Source organism: Rhinoderma darwinii, chromosome 5 (genome assembly GCF_050947455.1).
Source record: "Rhinoderma darwinii isolate aRhiDar2 chromosome 5, aRhiDar2.hap1, whole genome shotgun sequence".
Taxonomy (NCBI): domain Eukaryota; kingdom Metazoa; phylum Chordata; class Amphibia; order Anura; family Rhinodermatidae; genus Rhinoderma; species Rhinoderma darwinii.
This window is the reverse complement of record NC_134691.1, coordinates 330,699,676-330,717,386: the sequence shown is the minus strand read 5'-3', so window position 1 is coordinate 330,717,386 and position 17,711 is coordinate 330,699,676. Positions and strand designations below refer to the sequence as shown.

The window sequence follows — 17,711 nt, the reverse complement described above, 5'->3', positions numbered from 1 at the left end:
GAGACACCTACACATTCCATCTACAGGAGCTTTTATGACATCCCATTCTATATTCACAGGCATTAATATGGAGTGGTTTCCCCCCTTTGCAGTAAAACATCTTCCACTCTTCTCGGACGGCTTTCTACAAGATTTTCGGGCATCTGTGGGAATTTTTGCCCCTTCATCCAGAAGAATATTTGTGAGGTCAGACACTGATGTTGGGGGAGGGGGCCCGGCTGGTAATCTCTGTTCTAGTTCATTATAAAGGTGTTGGATGGGGTTGGGATGCGGCCGGTCAAGTTCTTTCACCCCAAACTCGCCCCACCATGTCTTTATGAATCTTCTGCACTGGGGCGCAGTCATGAGTAACAGAAAAGAGCCGAACCCCAAACTCTTCCTACAAAGTTGGAAACTACAATTGTCCAAAATGTCTTGGTGTGCTGAAGTATTAAGATTTCCCTTCACTGGAAATAAGGGGTCGACCCCTGAAAAACAACCCCAAAGAATTATCCTCCTCCCCTAAACATTACATGGCGGAATATCTAGGAAGGATGAAATTTCCACAACGGACGTGTTACACCGGTGGCGTCCTATTACAGGACCGCGCTGGAATTCAGTGGTCTCTCACAACGACCCGTTATATGACAGATGTCCGTAAAGGCGACTGTATGACGAGTGCCGGATATTATAAACCTGTGGGAATGGGACTGAATACTTTTCTCCATATAATATATATATATACTCTAAAATAGTGTTCAAAGATGGAAATACGCTTTAAACGTCAGTAATAAATGGCGCCATGGTGCTGAATTCATAGATAATATTTAGGACATGTAGTGTTTGCGTTACCTCTTTAAACTTGTGAGCCAGTTTTGTTGCATCCAGTTCTGAAGAAAACATTTCATCGCCTTCTGGAAGATCAAAAACTTCAATGGCCATTTCTCTTCCCGGGACGACTGGGCCCACGTCTTCATCCTCCTCATCAGTGGCATATTCCCCTGTCTATGAGATGAAGCATAACGTTGTAAAAATATGTGGTCTCACAGGGAAAGATCAGACTCTTAAGATATCTTTACATCAGTTTAGAGCTCAGTTTCTTTTTTATGCGGAGCTCCATGTCCCCTGTATAGATATAGATTTATGATAAAATTCGAAATACCTGCAGCCACCACTAGAGGGAGCATACATTTTTATCATTGAGTTCAATGTAAAAGTCGTATACAGTAAGCTCCCCCTAGTGGTGGCTGGAAGCAGCCAAAATATATATCATTAGAAAGTACAATTTGGGCAAAACTAAAACATTATGTTATGTCTATCGCAGTGCTTGATGGAGCATGACACAGATATGAATCCCTGTGACATGCACCACCCCGTCAAGCCCTGCACTAGGCATAACACAATGTATACGTTTTTTCTGGAGTGTTCCTTTAAATTTATGTCTATGCAGGAAATTTGGAGCTCTGTGTTAGAAAAATGGAGCTCTGCTCAGACAACTATATAAATATACCAAGGACTGAAAACAGAATTTTGGACTTTTTTAGATCAAAAACATACAAAAATGATGCTCCAGGGTAGACAATTACTTTAGGATAAAATGCTGTCAGTGAACGGAAACATTGTTGAATACAAACAGTGGCCAAAAACCCGAGCTGATCCTGTCCAATTAACATCAATGCACGACTTGTTACAATGTACCAGAGCTCTCGTTTGTACTAAGCCCTGCAGCTGAGTTAGTAGGACATGATGAGCACAGGCGTTCCGCTTCTGGATGTAAACACAATGTTTTCATTCACTGACAGCAAGCAGAAGTCTTCAAAATGGTAAGAAATTGTAACAAAAAGTTTATTAGAAAGTTGCAGAACTTTTCAAGATTTCTTTACAGGGGAATATTCTGTAAATATGTGGGAATTAGTAAATATGCCGCTTCAGCTTGGAACTATTTGTCTACATTTACTATAAATGCAGTAAATTTCCTCGTAATTTTAAATCACCTCTCTGTAACCCAAATTCTTTAATATTTCAGCAGAGCATCTACTTTGCGTTTATAAGTGCACCCGCGTCCTTTTATCTCAGAATTAGAAAGTTCTGCAGTGCACAGTCACAAGCATGTCAACCCAATAATAATGAACACGTGGGTGAACAGAACACGGAGCCTCTCAAAGAAAACACATTCAGAGCGCAATTTACGTCCTAATTGTTCCCAAAGATGAAAGGAACTTTTCTCATACCCTGCGAGATGCTGACAGCTATAATACAGCTAAACGGGGAACTTGACGGACGCTGACAAAACAGCAAACTGCGGTACAGCAGGAGGATAATATCTAATATTTGTTTTCTGCTGTTTGGGGTTTACTATGTGATCTGTAAGAGAGGTAAAATAATAAAAAAAAAACAAACAACCAATCAGATTCCAGCATTTACTCGATTTTAGTAATCTGATAGGCTCTCCTGAGAGATACTTAAGTGACGTCACTAGGTTTTAGTAATCTCATAGGCTCTGTTCTGTCATATCAGTGATGTCACTAGGTTTTAGTAATCTCATAGGCTCTGTTCTGTCATATCAGTGATGTCACTAGGTTTTAGTAATCTCATAGGCTCTGTTCTGTCATATCAGTGATGTCACTAGGTTTTAGTAATCTCATAGGCTCTGTTCTGTCATATCAGTGATGTCACTAGGTTTTAGTAATCTCATAGGCTCTGTTCTGTCACATCAGTGATGTCACTAGGTTTTAGTAATCTCATAGGCTCTGTTCTATCATGTCAGTGATGTCACTAGGTTTTAGTAATCTCATAGGCTCTGTTCTGTCATATCAGTGATGTCACTAGGTTTTAGTAATCTCATAGGCTCTCTTCTGCGTCATATCAGTGATATCACTAGATCTTAGTAATCTTATAGGCAATGTTCTGAGTCATATCAGTGATGTCACTAGATTTAGTAATTTCGTAGGCAATCCTTCATTGATGTCACTAGATTTTAATTACTTTAATGGCTCTCTTATGCGTTTAATCAGTGATGTCACTAGATTTATTGATGCCATAGAACGCTCGTTGCCGATAATTGCCCTGTGTTAACGGCAGCGATCAGCAGATGATCATGCAAACGCTCCATCATCTGCTGATCGTAGTTTTAAAAAAGTAAAATATTATCGTTGTCGGCAGCACATCTTGGTGTGTAAACAGGGAGATGCGTTGCCAGCATAATAATAATGTATGGGGACGAGCGTTCGACCCCATCCATAGCTCTGTGTGACAGGAGCAAACTAGCGCCGATCTACGATGTCTCGTTGATCGTCGCACGCTGAACCGGCCGATAATCGGCCGGTATGAAAGGGCCTTTACTTCAGTGATGTCACTAGATATTAGTATATCTGATATTAAATATCCTGAGTTACATCAATAGTGCCAATAGATTTTAGTGATCTTATCTCTCAGTTAATTGGATGGTGACTAGATCTTAATAACATTGTAGGTTTTCTTAAATCAGTGATGTCACTATATTTTAGTAATCTGATAGGCTCCTTTCCGAGTTACCTTAGAGATGTCACTAGATATTAGATTCATAGAATCTTCTCTGAGTTGCTTGAGTGATGTGACTAGATCGTAGTAATCTCGTAGGCTCTTCTCTGAGTTATTTCTGTGACGTCACTAGCTTCAAAAAAAAAAATTCAATTGATGTCTATAAAAGTTCTATTTGGTGGTCACCTATTAAGTATCGGACTACTCACATGGGCTAGCTGGCTTCAAAGTTTGTCAATTATAGTACTGCTGTTGCTGTCAAGAGGGTTTATCATCTGTAAAGCTGCCATACTTTAGTGATTTCAGACAGCCGTTTTCTAAACAACTTGCTGATCACAGTCGGTCTGTGAAAGTTGTCGTTCTGGACACCAACGCCATAAGTTAAAACGAGAAATTGTTGATCAATCTCGGCCTTGATCTGTGGCCTGGCCTTGCCTTTTATTAATGGGATCTGTCATTCAGTATGAACAATTTTCTGACTGCTCCCGACAACGAAGGAAAAAATCCAACATGTCAGATCAAGTTTTCCACAGATATCTGTTATCGGTCGGCGTCTGTCACGCTCATTTGTGCTGGCAGAAAATATTCGAAATTGGTCTTTTTGGCTGTCCAAAAAATCTCTAGCGTATGACCATCTTAAGGCCTCCGAAGCTTTCACCTCACTGGGACATTCATTCAAAAATATTCATGAAAAAGTTTGTATGACATCATCCAAGAGCCGGACAATGTGGGCTATTTAAACAGGAAGTGTACGGCCTGGCCATGTTGGTAAAAACTTGGCGTCCCAATTGACTGACTTCCCGTTTCTATCCCCGCTTCATTCCATTTACTCACTACTACAATCTGGCCTGTATGATAGCAAATTTTTTATGCTGATTCTGCCTCCAGTCTTTTGGAGACTTGTTCTAATTTCTTTCCAGCCTTATAATCTGATGCCCCGTTTTAGGAAAGACTCTGCCTGCCATCCTCCAGCTTCGTCTGGGACCAATCTGGACAAATAGGAGACCATTCGAGGGACCACAACTAGTGAAGTTCAATCCAAATTGAGCGGGACAAGAGTAAATACAGTACTTTGGTTTCGACTCTGCGCCTAGCCGGAGCTCACCCTATAGAGCCCCGAAGAGGTTCCTGTGTCAGTCAATGGTTTCCACCAGCCTTTAGATCAGGTAGATGTTTCTATGAACCTGAAGGGTCCTAAAGCCCGAGGACCCGATTGCATTAGAAACGTGTGCAACCCTCGTCACTTTGTCTGTAGTACTGGTATAGTAATAAAAATATGTAATAAAAAAAGCAACAAAAACAAGTCATGCCACAACTCCCATCTTTTTGATCTGCTGAAGGATGAAAACGAAATTATGTTACAATGTAGCAGCTTTTCTCTTTTAATTGAAGATTTAGATGATGAATTGAATAGTCAAGCAATGGAGACACTAAAGACTCGAATGTCTGTGAAATAACAGGTTGCTCGATAGCCAGAATTTCATCTGCTGCATCCCGCGGTCCCGAGCACCTGTCTCATTAAGATTCCATGCACTGCTGCTGGGTAATTGGATTATCTGCTGCAGGAAATCTTTAATACCACTATTTATATTAGTGACGCACTCCAGAGATTTAATAGTCTGTTTTTATGGAAGCCGAGGTGGCTGATCCGAGTGAAATTAGAGTCAGAGCAGCTCGGGGAGTATTCCCTGGGGTGGTATTTGGAGACGATACATCCAGGTCATTCTGTGTGCAGAAAAACAATCGCTCAAGAAATCTGCACAAGAGCGCAGCGGCCCGGGGTGCAGCAGGTACGTATACAATGTCGCTGCCAGGTCGCTGTAAACTATAAGCCCTCTTGCACACGACCGAGTGCCGTTATTGATGGCAACCGAGTGGCACCCGACAGTTTTCACGGATCCATAAACTTTAGTGGGTGAATCGGGTCCGTGAATTGCTGAATTGGTGGTTCACATGTTACATAGGTTGAAAAAAGACGCAGGTCCATCATAAGAGCAACGAGTTGTGGTATTGTCAATATTTTATAATATAATAATATATTTTTTTGTATTATTTTTCATTCTTCTTATCTCTTTAGTCTTAGGCACTTTCCCTATTTTGTATAACATTTTAAAGAAAATGGTTCTCCTTCACGTAAGTCCGGAGATCCGGTTTACTTACTGGTTTTCTAAACTGATCCTATGGAGCAGTTTTGGCATCTGATGCATCAGTTGTGACGCTGGAAGGAGATCAGCGGCATTCACATCGGGCATTTGAAAGCTGGTCAAATGTCCAGATGACAACGGTCTTCCCCCAACTAGAGAGGCCATTGTGGCTGAGCCGTTCAGACATAATTTTTCTTTAAGCTGCTAGCTAGACACCTCTGCTGATTCTTAACTCAAAGGTTCGGATATTTAAAGGATTGTCCCGGAATAGAAAAAAAGGATTAGTTTTTTTTCTGACTATTGGTTGTGTTTTCCATTAACTTTAATGAGGATGAACTGCAATACTAGAAGCAGCCTGTGGAAAGATGTGGCGCTGTTTCTAAAAGACCCTTTAATCTACTCCTGGACAGTCCCTTTAAAAAAATGCAATCAGTTCCGAATTGTTGGACTGTCCACATAGACATGAACTTATTGATAGATCCCAACAGAAATCTCAAGTCTATGGCCAGCTTTCCATAACAGCCCCTCTATAATCCAGAAGACGGAGCAGGAAACACAAAACACATTAAGATAAAGGGTCAAATTTGTCAAACAAAATAGAATCTTCATCAGCGGAAAAGATATGAGAGAAATGCAGGGACAATATTAATAGTCCGGGCTGCGTCCCAGCTGGTGCCAGTTCAGAAGCAGTTCATGCTGTTTCAAGTCTGGACCTCGGCCAGAACCGTACAAAAATGAAAATGCTTAATAAATAAAACAGATAAAATGTAACAGAGCTGTAAATGTGCTCCGCTATTCTGTACTGTGTCCGCACTGCGTGAATAGAGATAACGTGGCGCTCCATCCCGGCTGTACAGTCATATACAATCATGTATCTTCATTGACTTTTTTGCTGTTTCTATTTATTTTTCAGGGTGTTACTAATCTACATAAAAAAAAAAATCAGTCTGTAGCTGGAAACCATCAACAAGCTGCTGTCAGCTGATTTCATATTCTAAGGGCTCATTCACATAAACGATAAATCCGTCACACGGACGCATGTATTTCAATGGTGTGAAGGGTCCATTCAAAAATAGAACCTGTCCTATTTTCTTCCGTTTTCACAGATCCATTTGATAGACACAAGTCTAAGGGGATCCATGAAAACGGGACCCGCACGGGTGCAACTCGGATTTGAAAACGGCTGTTTTTCAAGGCCTAACAATGTCTCTCTATTTAGTACTATGAGTAAATAATGGTGACCTGCTGTGAACAGGCAGTGGGTCATGAACACCCTAATAACCACACAACCCTGGTACCATTAACATGCGGATACCCAAAGTAAACGGTTTATAAGTCTGACTGTACCGCGTGTTCACATAAGCCATTATAAGATCAGTCAACAGCAGCTAGCCAGCTTGTCTATGGTTTTCCAAGTGAAAGAAAATAAGTGAAAAGAGCAAAAAAAAAAAAAAAAGCAATGCTTATAGAAAATAATAAATTGCACAATGCAGTAGTACAGTAGGGACCCATTATGGTCTGTTGGCACCGTATTATGGATCAGAACAACACAGACCTGTAATACGGCCGTGTGCATGAGATCTTAGGCCCCATGTACACGGCTGTGCCCGCAATCTCATCCCGCTACTGCGGGCACGGCCGGCTGCTGACGGCCACCCATATTTTTCGGGCCGTGCTCCCATAAGTATGGAAGCACGGCCCGCAAAACACGAAAAAACTGACATGTTCCATAATTCCTGGCACAGTTCTACGGTCCGGACATACGGAAAGGTGTCCACGGCCAATAGAACTGAATGGGCCCGTAATTACGGGCGCTTTTACGGTCGTGGGCCTTAAGGAATACATTTCAACAAAGATTTAAAAAGTTGAATCCCAGTGATAACAGCTTATAAAACAATTTCCTTATAACCATTCTTTGCACAGTCCACGTCTATAAATGAACGTCTCCATGAATTACCTCTAAACAACAGGATACAAGAAATATTCGAATGAAAAACGAAAAAAAAAAAAAAGTTGCTTCTAGTTATAGTTCGTTAAGAAGACTGCTGGTGGTTTAGTTTAATTATTTTATAACAATTATATCCTAATTGTGAAGCAAATCAGCTCTCCATGCACTGACTTCAGCTTGTGATGGGCTTGTGTTTATACACAGGAGCCAATCTGAATAAGCCGAGCTAAAGTGTAAATTATGGGGAATGTACAGAGCAGTTAGGAGATGCATTTCAGACTATGTTATACTCCAATAGACATTGCTGATGATCTTTGTTGTGTCTTAATGGAGCAGATATGTAATCAACATTAATGAAAACAGGTGTGGGTGACCCAAAGGTGGCGACTTTGACGTATAATTAGCGGCATTTCTCCCTCAGCATTGTGAACTGGATTGTAACAAACTTGGGGCTCTGTTATATTAGTGATTTAGAAAATCCCCAAAAACTCAATTATTTTTTGAGGAACAATAACATTAACCCATGTTAATAGCAATATTACCTCATCATCGTCCGCGTCGTATTGTGCATAGTGCTGTTCAAGCATTTCCCTCTGACGACGCTCTTGCTCCAGCGTTTGACTGATCAACTGAGCAACTTCACTCATCTGTCCTGGTTTCTCACGTCCTATAATAAACCTGTGCGGTCAATAAAATAGGTTATTTTGTATTTAAAGTAACAAAAACTTCTGTACAAATGCATAATTATTAAGCGACTGGTGATACATTTCTGGACAAGACTATAACTACTATAATACTGCCCATATGTACAAGAATATAACTACTATAATACTGCCCCTATGTACAAGAATATAACTACTATTATACTGCCTCCTATATACAAGAATATAACTACTATAATACTGCCCCCTATGTACATGAATATAACTACTATAATACTGCCCGCTATATACAAGAGTATAACTACTATAATACTGCCCCTATATACAAGAATATAACTACTATAATACTGCCCCTATATACAAGAATATAACTACTATAATACTGCCCCCTATATACAAGAATATAACTACTATAATACTGCCCCCTATATACAAGAGTATAACTACTATAATACTGCCCCCTATATACAAGAATATAACTACTATAATACTGCCCTATATACAAGAATATAACTACTATAATACTGCCTCTATATACAAGAATAACTACTATAATACTGCTCCCTATATACAAGAATATAACTACTATAATACTGCCCCTATATACAAGAATATAACTACTATAATACTGCCCCCTATATACAAGAATATAACTACTATAATGCTGCCCGTATATACAAGAATATAACTACTATAATACTGCCCCCTATATACAAGAATATAACTACTATAATGCTGCCCGTATATACAAGAATATAACTACTATACTACTGCCCCCTATGTACAATAATATATCTACTATAATACTACTCCTATAGACAAGAATATAACTACTATATTACTGCTCCCTATATACAAGAATATAACTACTATAATACTGCCCCTATATACAAGAATATAACTACTATAATACTGCCCCTATATACAAGAATATAACTACTATAATACTGCCCCTATATACAAGAATATAACTACTATAATACTGCCCCCTATATACAAGAATATAACTACTATAATACTGCCTCCTATATACAAGAATATAACTACTATAATACTGCCCCCTATATACAAGAGTATTACTACTATAATACTGCTCCTATATACAAGAATATAACTACTATAATACTGCCCCCTATCTACAAGAATATAACTACTATAATACTGCACCTATATACAAGAATATAACTACTATAATACTGCCCCTATATACAAGAATATAACTACTATAATACTGCCCCCTATATACAAGAATATAACTACTATAATACTGCCTCCTATATACAAGAATATAACTACTATAATACTGCCCCCTATATACAAGAGTATTACTACTATAATACTGCTCCTATATACAAGAATATAACTACTATAATACTGCCCCCTATCTACAAGAATATAACTACTATAATACTGCCCCTATATACAAGAATATAACTACTATAATACTGCCCCCTATATACAAGAATATAACTACTATAATACTGCTCCTATATACAAGAATATAACTACTATAATACTGCTCCTATATTCAAGAATATAACTACTATAATACTGCCCCCTATGTACAAGAATATAACTACTATAATACTGCCCTATATACAAGAATATAACTACTATAATACTGCCCTATATACAAGAATATAACTACTATAATACTGCTCCTATATACAAGAATATAACTACTCTGCAGCTTTTGAGGCACAGGAATACACAGTCTTTCCAACACTGAAATGTGAAGAGAAACACTATGTAATGATCAGACTTGGGTAAGCAATGTGAGATTTCATGCCTAATATTGCAGAATGTAATCGGGCTCTTGAAGGACAGACATAGACGTAGCTCATCTGAAGCCAGTAAGTGATTAATTTGCATTACACATATAAAAAACGAAAAGCACTTATAGACGAGAATGTGCCACTAAATCACATTACACCCATGGGTCATAAAGCTCCCTCACCGCCTAAATTGCTAATTAAGATAATTGGCATTCAGCTGGAATACTCCCTAATTGGAAAAAATCACCTTACTTAAAAAGAATCGATTCCCCCGTAGGGTCAGTGACAAATCTAGCAGGTGCTGAAACTTTCCATTAAGATATGAATAGATATATTACAATTATCAGAATATAAAACTCAAGATTGTAACTCAGTCAATGTGTTTCCGAGAGACAACGCGGCCCTGATATCCGTCCAGTGTATGTGCCGCCTTGGCCAGGACACAATTATCACAGCTCCCTTGGCTGGAAGCAGCTTGAGTAGTAGGAAGCGTTTGCAGTAATATCCCTCTATATCATAAGTCACTAATTTGCGGTCCACCATAGGTGCGCTGGTTCAATAATTCCTGAGGGGGCAAATCCCATGAGAGTAAAAAAAAAACAAAAAAAACGTATACTTTTTGTTATATTAGATCAATGTAGATTAGAACATTTTCTTACTTATTCCCGACACTACAGCACAGGAAGCGTAATCTCGCGAGATTACGCTGTAAACGGTCATTTCAAACGAGATTACGCTTGCTGTGCTGTAGTGTCGAGATTGTATTAGCGAAGTGTCAGGATTGTGAATAGACATCACGTCCTGGCTGGAGGTAATGTACATTCATTGTCAGGACACTGCAGTAATGTTATAGTGTGTTTATGTGGCTGCACATAGTGATATAGCTATATCACTATGTGCTGTGTAAATGAATGGAGAGAAGAGTATGATGCTGATTGGTCACTGATTGGTCAGCATCATACACTCCTTTCCACAACGCCCACTTGGCCAAAAAGTAAAACACGCCCAGTTGTTCATTAAGAAACTCATTAGCATAAAGCTAAAATAGGTCATAACTCCGTCAAAAATGATCGTTTTTCTAAATAAAAAACACTGCTGTGATCTACATTACAGCGCCGATCACATTATGTACAATATAAGCCACTTATAATGTGGTGACAGAGACGCTTTAAATGGCACTCGAGTAACGGTTTTATTTACTTAAAGGAGCACTCCAGTTTTTTTTCTATCATTAGGTATCTTTTCTCCCAATATATATACTCAGCCAGTATTACATTATTTAGTTATTCCTTTCTATCTGAATTCTTCTCTTCATTTGGGTCATGTGACGTCTCCCTGACCTGATAAAATCTACAGCAGTTAATGTAGATAAGAGTCAGCCTCTTCACTTCCAGATTTATGGACTGTACCAAGTGTTCTCCACAGAGGGGACACAGAAACTTATGTCACTAACTACTGATGAGTAGACACATAAATATCACACAGATATAATGAAGGAGCTCGCAGCTCAGCCTCCTGACGCTGTGATGTCACTCTCCCGCAGTTCCTTCACCGGTGCGACGGGAAAATGGCCAGACATCACCTCAAGCCGTGCCAGGACTGCTGCTGAGGAGGATAATCGTCCTGGCACGGCTGGAGGCGATGTCTGCGGGAGAGTGACGTCACAGCGTGATCTCGCGAGATCACGCTGGGCTGTGACTAAAGCTGTGCATGAATAAAGAGAAGTGTATGACGCTGATTGGTCAGCGTCATACACACTTTTCCTTACAACGCCAACTTGGTGAAACGAAAAAAAAAAAAAAGCCCAGTTCGGCATTTACAAAAAAATCTGCATAAATTTAAAAATCATCAGAACTTTGTAAATAATAAACGTTAAAAAAAACAAAAATAAAAAACCCGGTAGTTATCAGCATCAAAACGTTTATTAGATTATGTAGGAGATAGGGAAGTATTAAACTGGTGATAGAGCCTCTTTAACCCCTTAATGACCAAGCTATTTTTTTACTTTTTCCATCGTCTCATTCAAAGAGCTATAACTTTTTTATTTTTGCGTCGACATAGCTGTATAAGGTCTTGTTTTTTGCGGGACAAGTTGTAATTTTATAATAGCACCATTTTGGAGTACAAATAATTTATTGATTAACTTTTATTACCTTTTTTTAAGAGGGGAATAGAAAAAAACCAGCAATTTCGCCACACTTTTTTGCATCCTAAATTTACGCCGTTTACCGTGTTATATAAATAACACAATAACTTTATTCAGCGGGTTGTTACGATTGCAACGATACCAAATTTATATTGATTTTGTATGTTTTACTACTTTTACACCGTAAAAACAGGTTTTTTTCAAAGTTATATGTTTTTCTGTCTTCACATTTCAAGAGCCATAACTTTTTTATTTTTCTGCCAATGCAGCTGTATGAGGGTTTTTTTTTTTTGCAGGACCACTTATAGTTTCTATCAGTACCATTTTGGAGTAGATGTGACTTTTTGATCACTTTTTATCACATTTTTTTAAGGCAGGATTCACAGGAAACAGCAATTTTTGCATTGTTTTTTTATTTTATTTTTTTAACGGCGTTCACCATGCAGGTTAAAGAGGCTCTGTCACCAGATTTTGCAACCCCTATCTCCTATTGCAGCAGATCGGCGCTGCAATGTAGATTACAGTAACGTTTTTATATTTAAAAAACGAGCATTTTTGGCCAAGTTATGACCATTTTTGTATTTATGCAAATGAGGCTTGCAAAAGTCCAAGTGGGCGTGTATTATGTGCGTACATCGGGGCGTTTTTACTACTTTTACTAGCTGGGCGTTCTGACGAGAAGTATCATCCACTTCTCTTCAGAACGCCCAGCTTCTGGCAGTGCAGACACAGCCGTGTTCTCGAGAGATCACGCTGTGACGTCACTCACAGGTCCTGCATCGTGTCGGCCACATCGGCACCAGAGGCTACAGTTGATTCTGCAGCAGCATCAGCGTTTGCAGGTAAGTAGCTACATCGACTTACCTGCAAACGCTGATGCTGCTGCAGAATCAACTGAAGCCTCTGGTGCCGATGTGTCCTCGCTCGTCTGACACGATGCAGGACCTGTGAGTGACGACACAGCGTGATCTCTCGAGAACACGGCTGTGTCTGCACTGCCAGAAGCTGGGCGTTCTGAAGAGAAGTGGATGATACTTCTCATCAGAACGGCCAGCTAGTAAAAGTAGTAAACACGCCCCGATGTACGCACATAATACACGCCCACTTGGACTTTTACTTTAAACACACTAACTTGGACTTTTGCAAGCCTCATTTGCATAAATACAAAAATGGTCATAACTTGGCCAAAAATGCTCGTTTTTTAAAAATAAAAACGTTACTGTAATCTACATTGCAGCGCCTATCTGCTGCAATAGCAGATAGGGGTTGCAAAATCTGGTGACAGAGCCTCTTTAAATACTGTAATTACTTTATAGTTGGGGTCATTACGGACGCGGCGATACCAATTTTGTAAAACTTTTTTACTTTTTTTTTTAATAATAAAGCATTTTGTAGGGGAAAAAGAGGGTTTTTCATTTTTTTTTCGCTTATTATTTTTTAAGTTAATTTTATTCAACTTTTTTAATAGTCCCACCAGGGGACTTCACTTCACTTATTAGGCCCCCCGGCTGCCAAAGAAGACACCGGCACTCTGTGATCATAAGCAGGGTGCCGGTGGGGTGAGAGAGGGAGCCCCATCACTCTCTCCAAAACCACTCATATAAATTGCGACATTTGGACCTTTTTGCTATTTTTCAGGTTGATAAATTCCCCTGTGTAGCTCTACCATGAGAGAGACAGTTACCAGAGGTATCTTCACCATGAGACGGTAAAACCCCTATTACACCGGCCGATAATCGGCAGATGCAGCGAGCGCCGATCAGCGAGACATCGTTGATCAACGTTCGTTTGCTCCTATCACAAGGAGATATGGATGGTGACGAGAGGTCATCACTCCGATCGCTCGTCCCCATACATTATTATCATGTCGGCAGGACGTCTCTCTGTTTACACACCAAGATGTGCTGCCGAGGATAATATTTGTCTTTATTAAAATGATACGATCAGTAGATGATCGAGCGTTTGCTCGATCATCTGCTGATCGCTGCCCTGTTTACACAGGACAATTATCAGGAACGAGTGTTATATGAACGCTTGTCTGCCCGGTAATCGCCCAGTGTAAAACTCCCTTAAGTTACCTGAGATATGTCCTCCATATTGGACAGGTTACTACAAAATCTTCTCCTGGGAAATCACTGATACCTAAAGTTAGTGTGATGTGACACATCTACTGTAATAAGCTCATAGTGCTCGCCCGATTTCATTGTATCACTAACACATTTGTGCAAATAGTAATCTCTGGAGAATGCACTGGATATGCGACTACTTTCCTCCTATATTTCCTGTTTCTCGTACTAGGAATTGACATGATGTTCCAGCTTTTTGATTGAAGATTTGTACTGTAATGTACTTTACTCAGCAAAAATCTTCCAGTGCAAAACAACATTTGTGCATAGTCTGCAAAAAAAGGAAAATCCTCCCACATCGCTGCTTAAATAAGTTCTATTGTTTCACATTGTAATGATGGAGCCACTTCACTAAGGATCTCACAAGGTTCTTTCTTTAGATCTTTGCTATCTCTCACAAACATAGCAAGTTGACAAATCAAATTTAATGTCAGCAGGCTGGCACTAAGCCCTCACCTTTTGTGTCGTGTGGTCATGATATCTTTCTCAGGTCAAAAAGCTGAGCATGTAATCGTTCGGGTTATCCTGACATCACCAGTCTTTTCACTGTCCATAGATCTGCCAATCCATGCCATGAACTTCTTCAAGACTATCCCTCAACTTTCAGAGCACCAACATGGTAAGCCTCTGTTCACATCTACGCCGTGGCTTCTAATGGAAGCCACAGCACAGTGCCAGATCGGTGGCACAATGAATATCACTTGTGCCCTATTCACGGAGCCTCCAGCGCAAATGTGTACAAAGCATAAGGCGAAAATAACAGCAGGACCAGATCCGTCACCAACAGTGCCTAACGAACCCCACTGACTACAACGGGGTCTGTCAGCTTTCTGTCATTGAATGCGTCAATTTTACCAGACAAGATAGCGCTAGAATAGTGCAGCATGCTAGGCTATTCTGATTTTAAAAAAAGTTATGGAAACCTGATGGAAAAGAACTTACGCAAGTGTGAATAGATCCCAAGATTTGTATTGGTTTTAATGAGCACTGTGTAATGCTGCATTTCTCCATTGGTGGCACTGTAGGGAAATCATGCACTTGCTGTCGTGTTCTTGCACAGATCACAGATAATCACTAGAGGTCATATCGATGGGATGCTTATCATCGGGGCCCTGCTAAAAAATAGGGATTGTCCAAAAAAGGGAACCTCTTTGAACGAGCAATTCCTTTGTAACATTAAGCAGAGTCTGAGATGCTAACATCTGGAGAACACTGTGATGGTTACCGCCATGGGGGCCTGTTTGACCACACAAAAATTAGAACGTCAGATCCATTTTAATCACTATGGCAGTGATTATCGTCAATTGAGACCGATCAGTTTGGATCATTTACAAGTTATTAGTGCCAGATGTAGTTGGAATGGGTCGTACTACATACAAAATCATAAGCAGTAAACGCCCCTTCCCTCTTCACTTTTGATGCCCTTCTACTTGGAGAAGAGCCCCCTAAAAATTAATAGCTGCTTTTGTATTCATACAAGAGGCATATAATCGTGCCGTAAAGAAAACTCTAAAAATGGCAGAAGAACTACACAATAAAATGATTACCTGACTTTTCCTTTGGTGTTTCGGAGAACAGTGGCTGCAAAATTTTGGGTGACGCCAACCAGACTAATCCCATCTACTTCTAAGATCTGGTCGTTGACAAGGATCCTGTAAATATACAAAAATAGACAATAATATATTAAAAAAACAGGTTAAAAAAAAGCCAAATAATAAACTAGAAGTAATAGAAGTGCCATGTGTCTTTGAATTGAATCTCCGACCTTGAACATCATTTTTTATTCTTAAATATCTTCATAGGTCCCGGAGCTCAAATTTTCTGATACAGAGCTCCAAATCTCCTGCATAAACATGGAGTTAAGTCATACTTGGCAACTTTTGAAAAGTAGGTGAAGAAGTTTAGGGAATCTCGAAAGGAGGGAATAAATAGCGGCAACATTTCTTCCTTTAGACCGCCCATTTATATAGGACACGCCCTCAGGTGCCGCCACAGACAACTGCTTGGCATTAGGTTGTTGTTTGGAGCGGCGCCTGGGAGCGGAGGGAACCTCAGGTACAATGAGAGGTGAGTATGTGGGGGCAGCCGGAAGATCTGCCAGTGCTTCTGGGAGTCCAATACAGCTCCCTTTCTTCCGGGTGTCTTCTGGACGTTACGGAAGAGTTGGCCAATATGAGTGAAATGATACAAGTCGGTCTGCCTGAAGCTGTAACTAGGGGGAAGCTTAGGTGCTTACTGAATACTGTTTATACAATGAACTCAATAATACTTTGTAGAAAGTTTCGAAGTGGCTCCCTCTAGTGGCAACTGCAGACAGTCTAAATTTTATCATTTATCTCTATGTCTATACAGGAGATTTGGAGCTCCATCAAAAAAATGGAGCTCCAATCCCTTTAAAGATATATTAAGAAATTAAAGGGAACCTGTCAGCCTCTTTTCTGAGGGCAGCAAAAAAATAGTGCCAGACATGCTGACCGGCGGGTGTGTAACTTATGTGTGAATATGTCATAGTTTTCTTACATTTACAGTTTATTCATTGCAGCGCTATGGCCCCTTTATTCTCAGGATCGTTGAAGGTCACACATTGAACAAATTATCCCGGATGGAAACTAATTAAGTATTTTATGAAAAAACACCCAGTGTGATGCTATTTAGATAAATATTATTTTAGGTTTACTATCACAATTTTCTATTTGGATAGTTTTATAGACAAAAAAAGACCCGTATTTCCGTCTGGTGCTGCTCTTTATATTTTTTATTATGTTTGGCAAAAATAAGCCTGTTTAAGAGGGTCCTAAGACCCTGATGGATATGAACAGTAACAATGCCACCTAAAGCCTAAGGAGATCTGTCAGCATACCCCATATGCTATTTAATTCACATTATGCCTAGTATACAAAAGGAAGAAAAAGCAAAAAAAAGACTTATGGAGCCGCATTTACCCAAGAGGCGTTGCTTATAATATTTCGTAACATGGGCAAGAAAATAAAATCAATACAGCAATATAATACCCAAATACTAGATCTACTACTACATCTGATCTGTTTTGTATTCAAGGCATCATTCCAATTCTCTATAGAAATATGCGCTGAGAAGATTGCTGCCTCCTAGACAGACCACCGACTCCACGTCATAGACCCACAGGAAAGTGGTCGCCTTAGATTGAGTAAAACTATAATTGGGTCTTGACTTCAGCCCAAGATTGTGTTTCATGTTTTCATGTCAAGTGCTTGAAGGGGTTGTCTGATTTAGAAAACACATTCAGGTATACATTATTTGGGAATTCTGAGTCAATAGTGGCGGTCTTCTGTTCAGGATCCTCATCACTTGGCCAGAGTGGAGCGCGGTTACAAAGAGCGTCTCTCGTCCTGGAGGACTTGTCCTGTCCTGCATTGTAGAGACAACACTTGAT

At 39.7% G+C, this 17,711-nt stretch overlaps 1 protein-coding gene across 2 annotated transcripts in view; it reads right to left on the bottom strand.

Moving 5' to 3' along the window:
• PPP1R9A (protein phosphatase 1 regulatory subunit 9A) overlaps window positions 1-17,711 on the bottom strand; it is a 187,466-nt gene that overhangs the window by 42,714 nt on the left and 127,041 nt on the right. For both annotated transcript variants that reach the window (XM_075827733.1, XM_075827734.1), the window contains exons 5-7: window positions 15,847-15,951; window positions 8,133-8,268; window positions 832-984 (exon numbers count right to left, since the gene is read on the bottom strand). In XM_075827733.1, coding sequence (XP_075683848.1) covers window positions 832-984; window positions 8,133-8,268; window positions 15,847-15,951 — 394 coding nt within the window. The remainder of the gene's footprint in view (window positions 1-831; window positions 985-8,132; window positions 8,269-15,846; window positions 15,952-17,711) is intronic.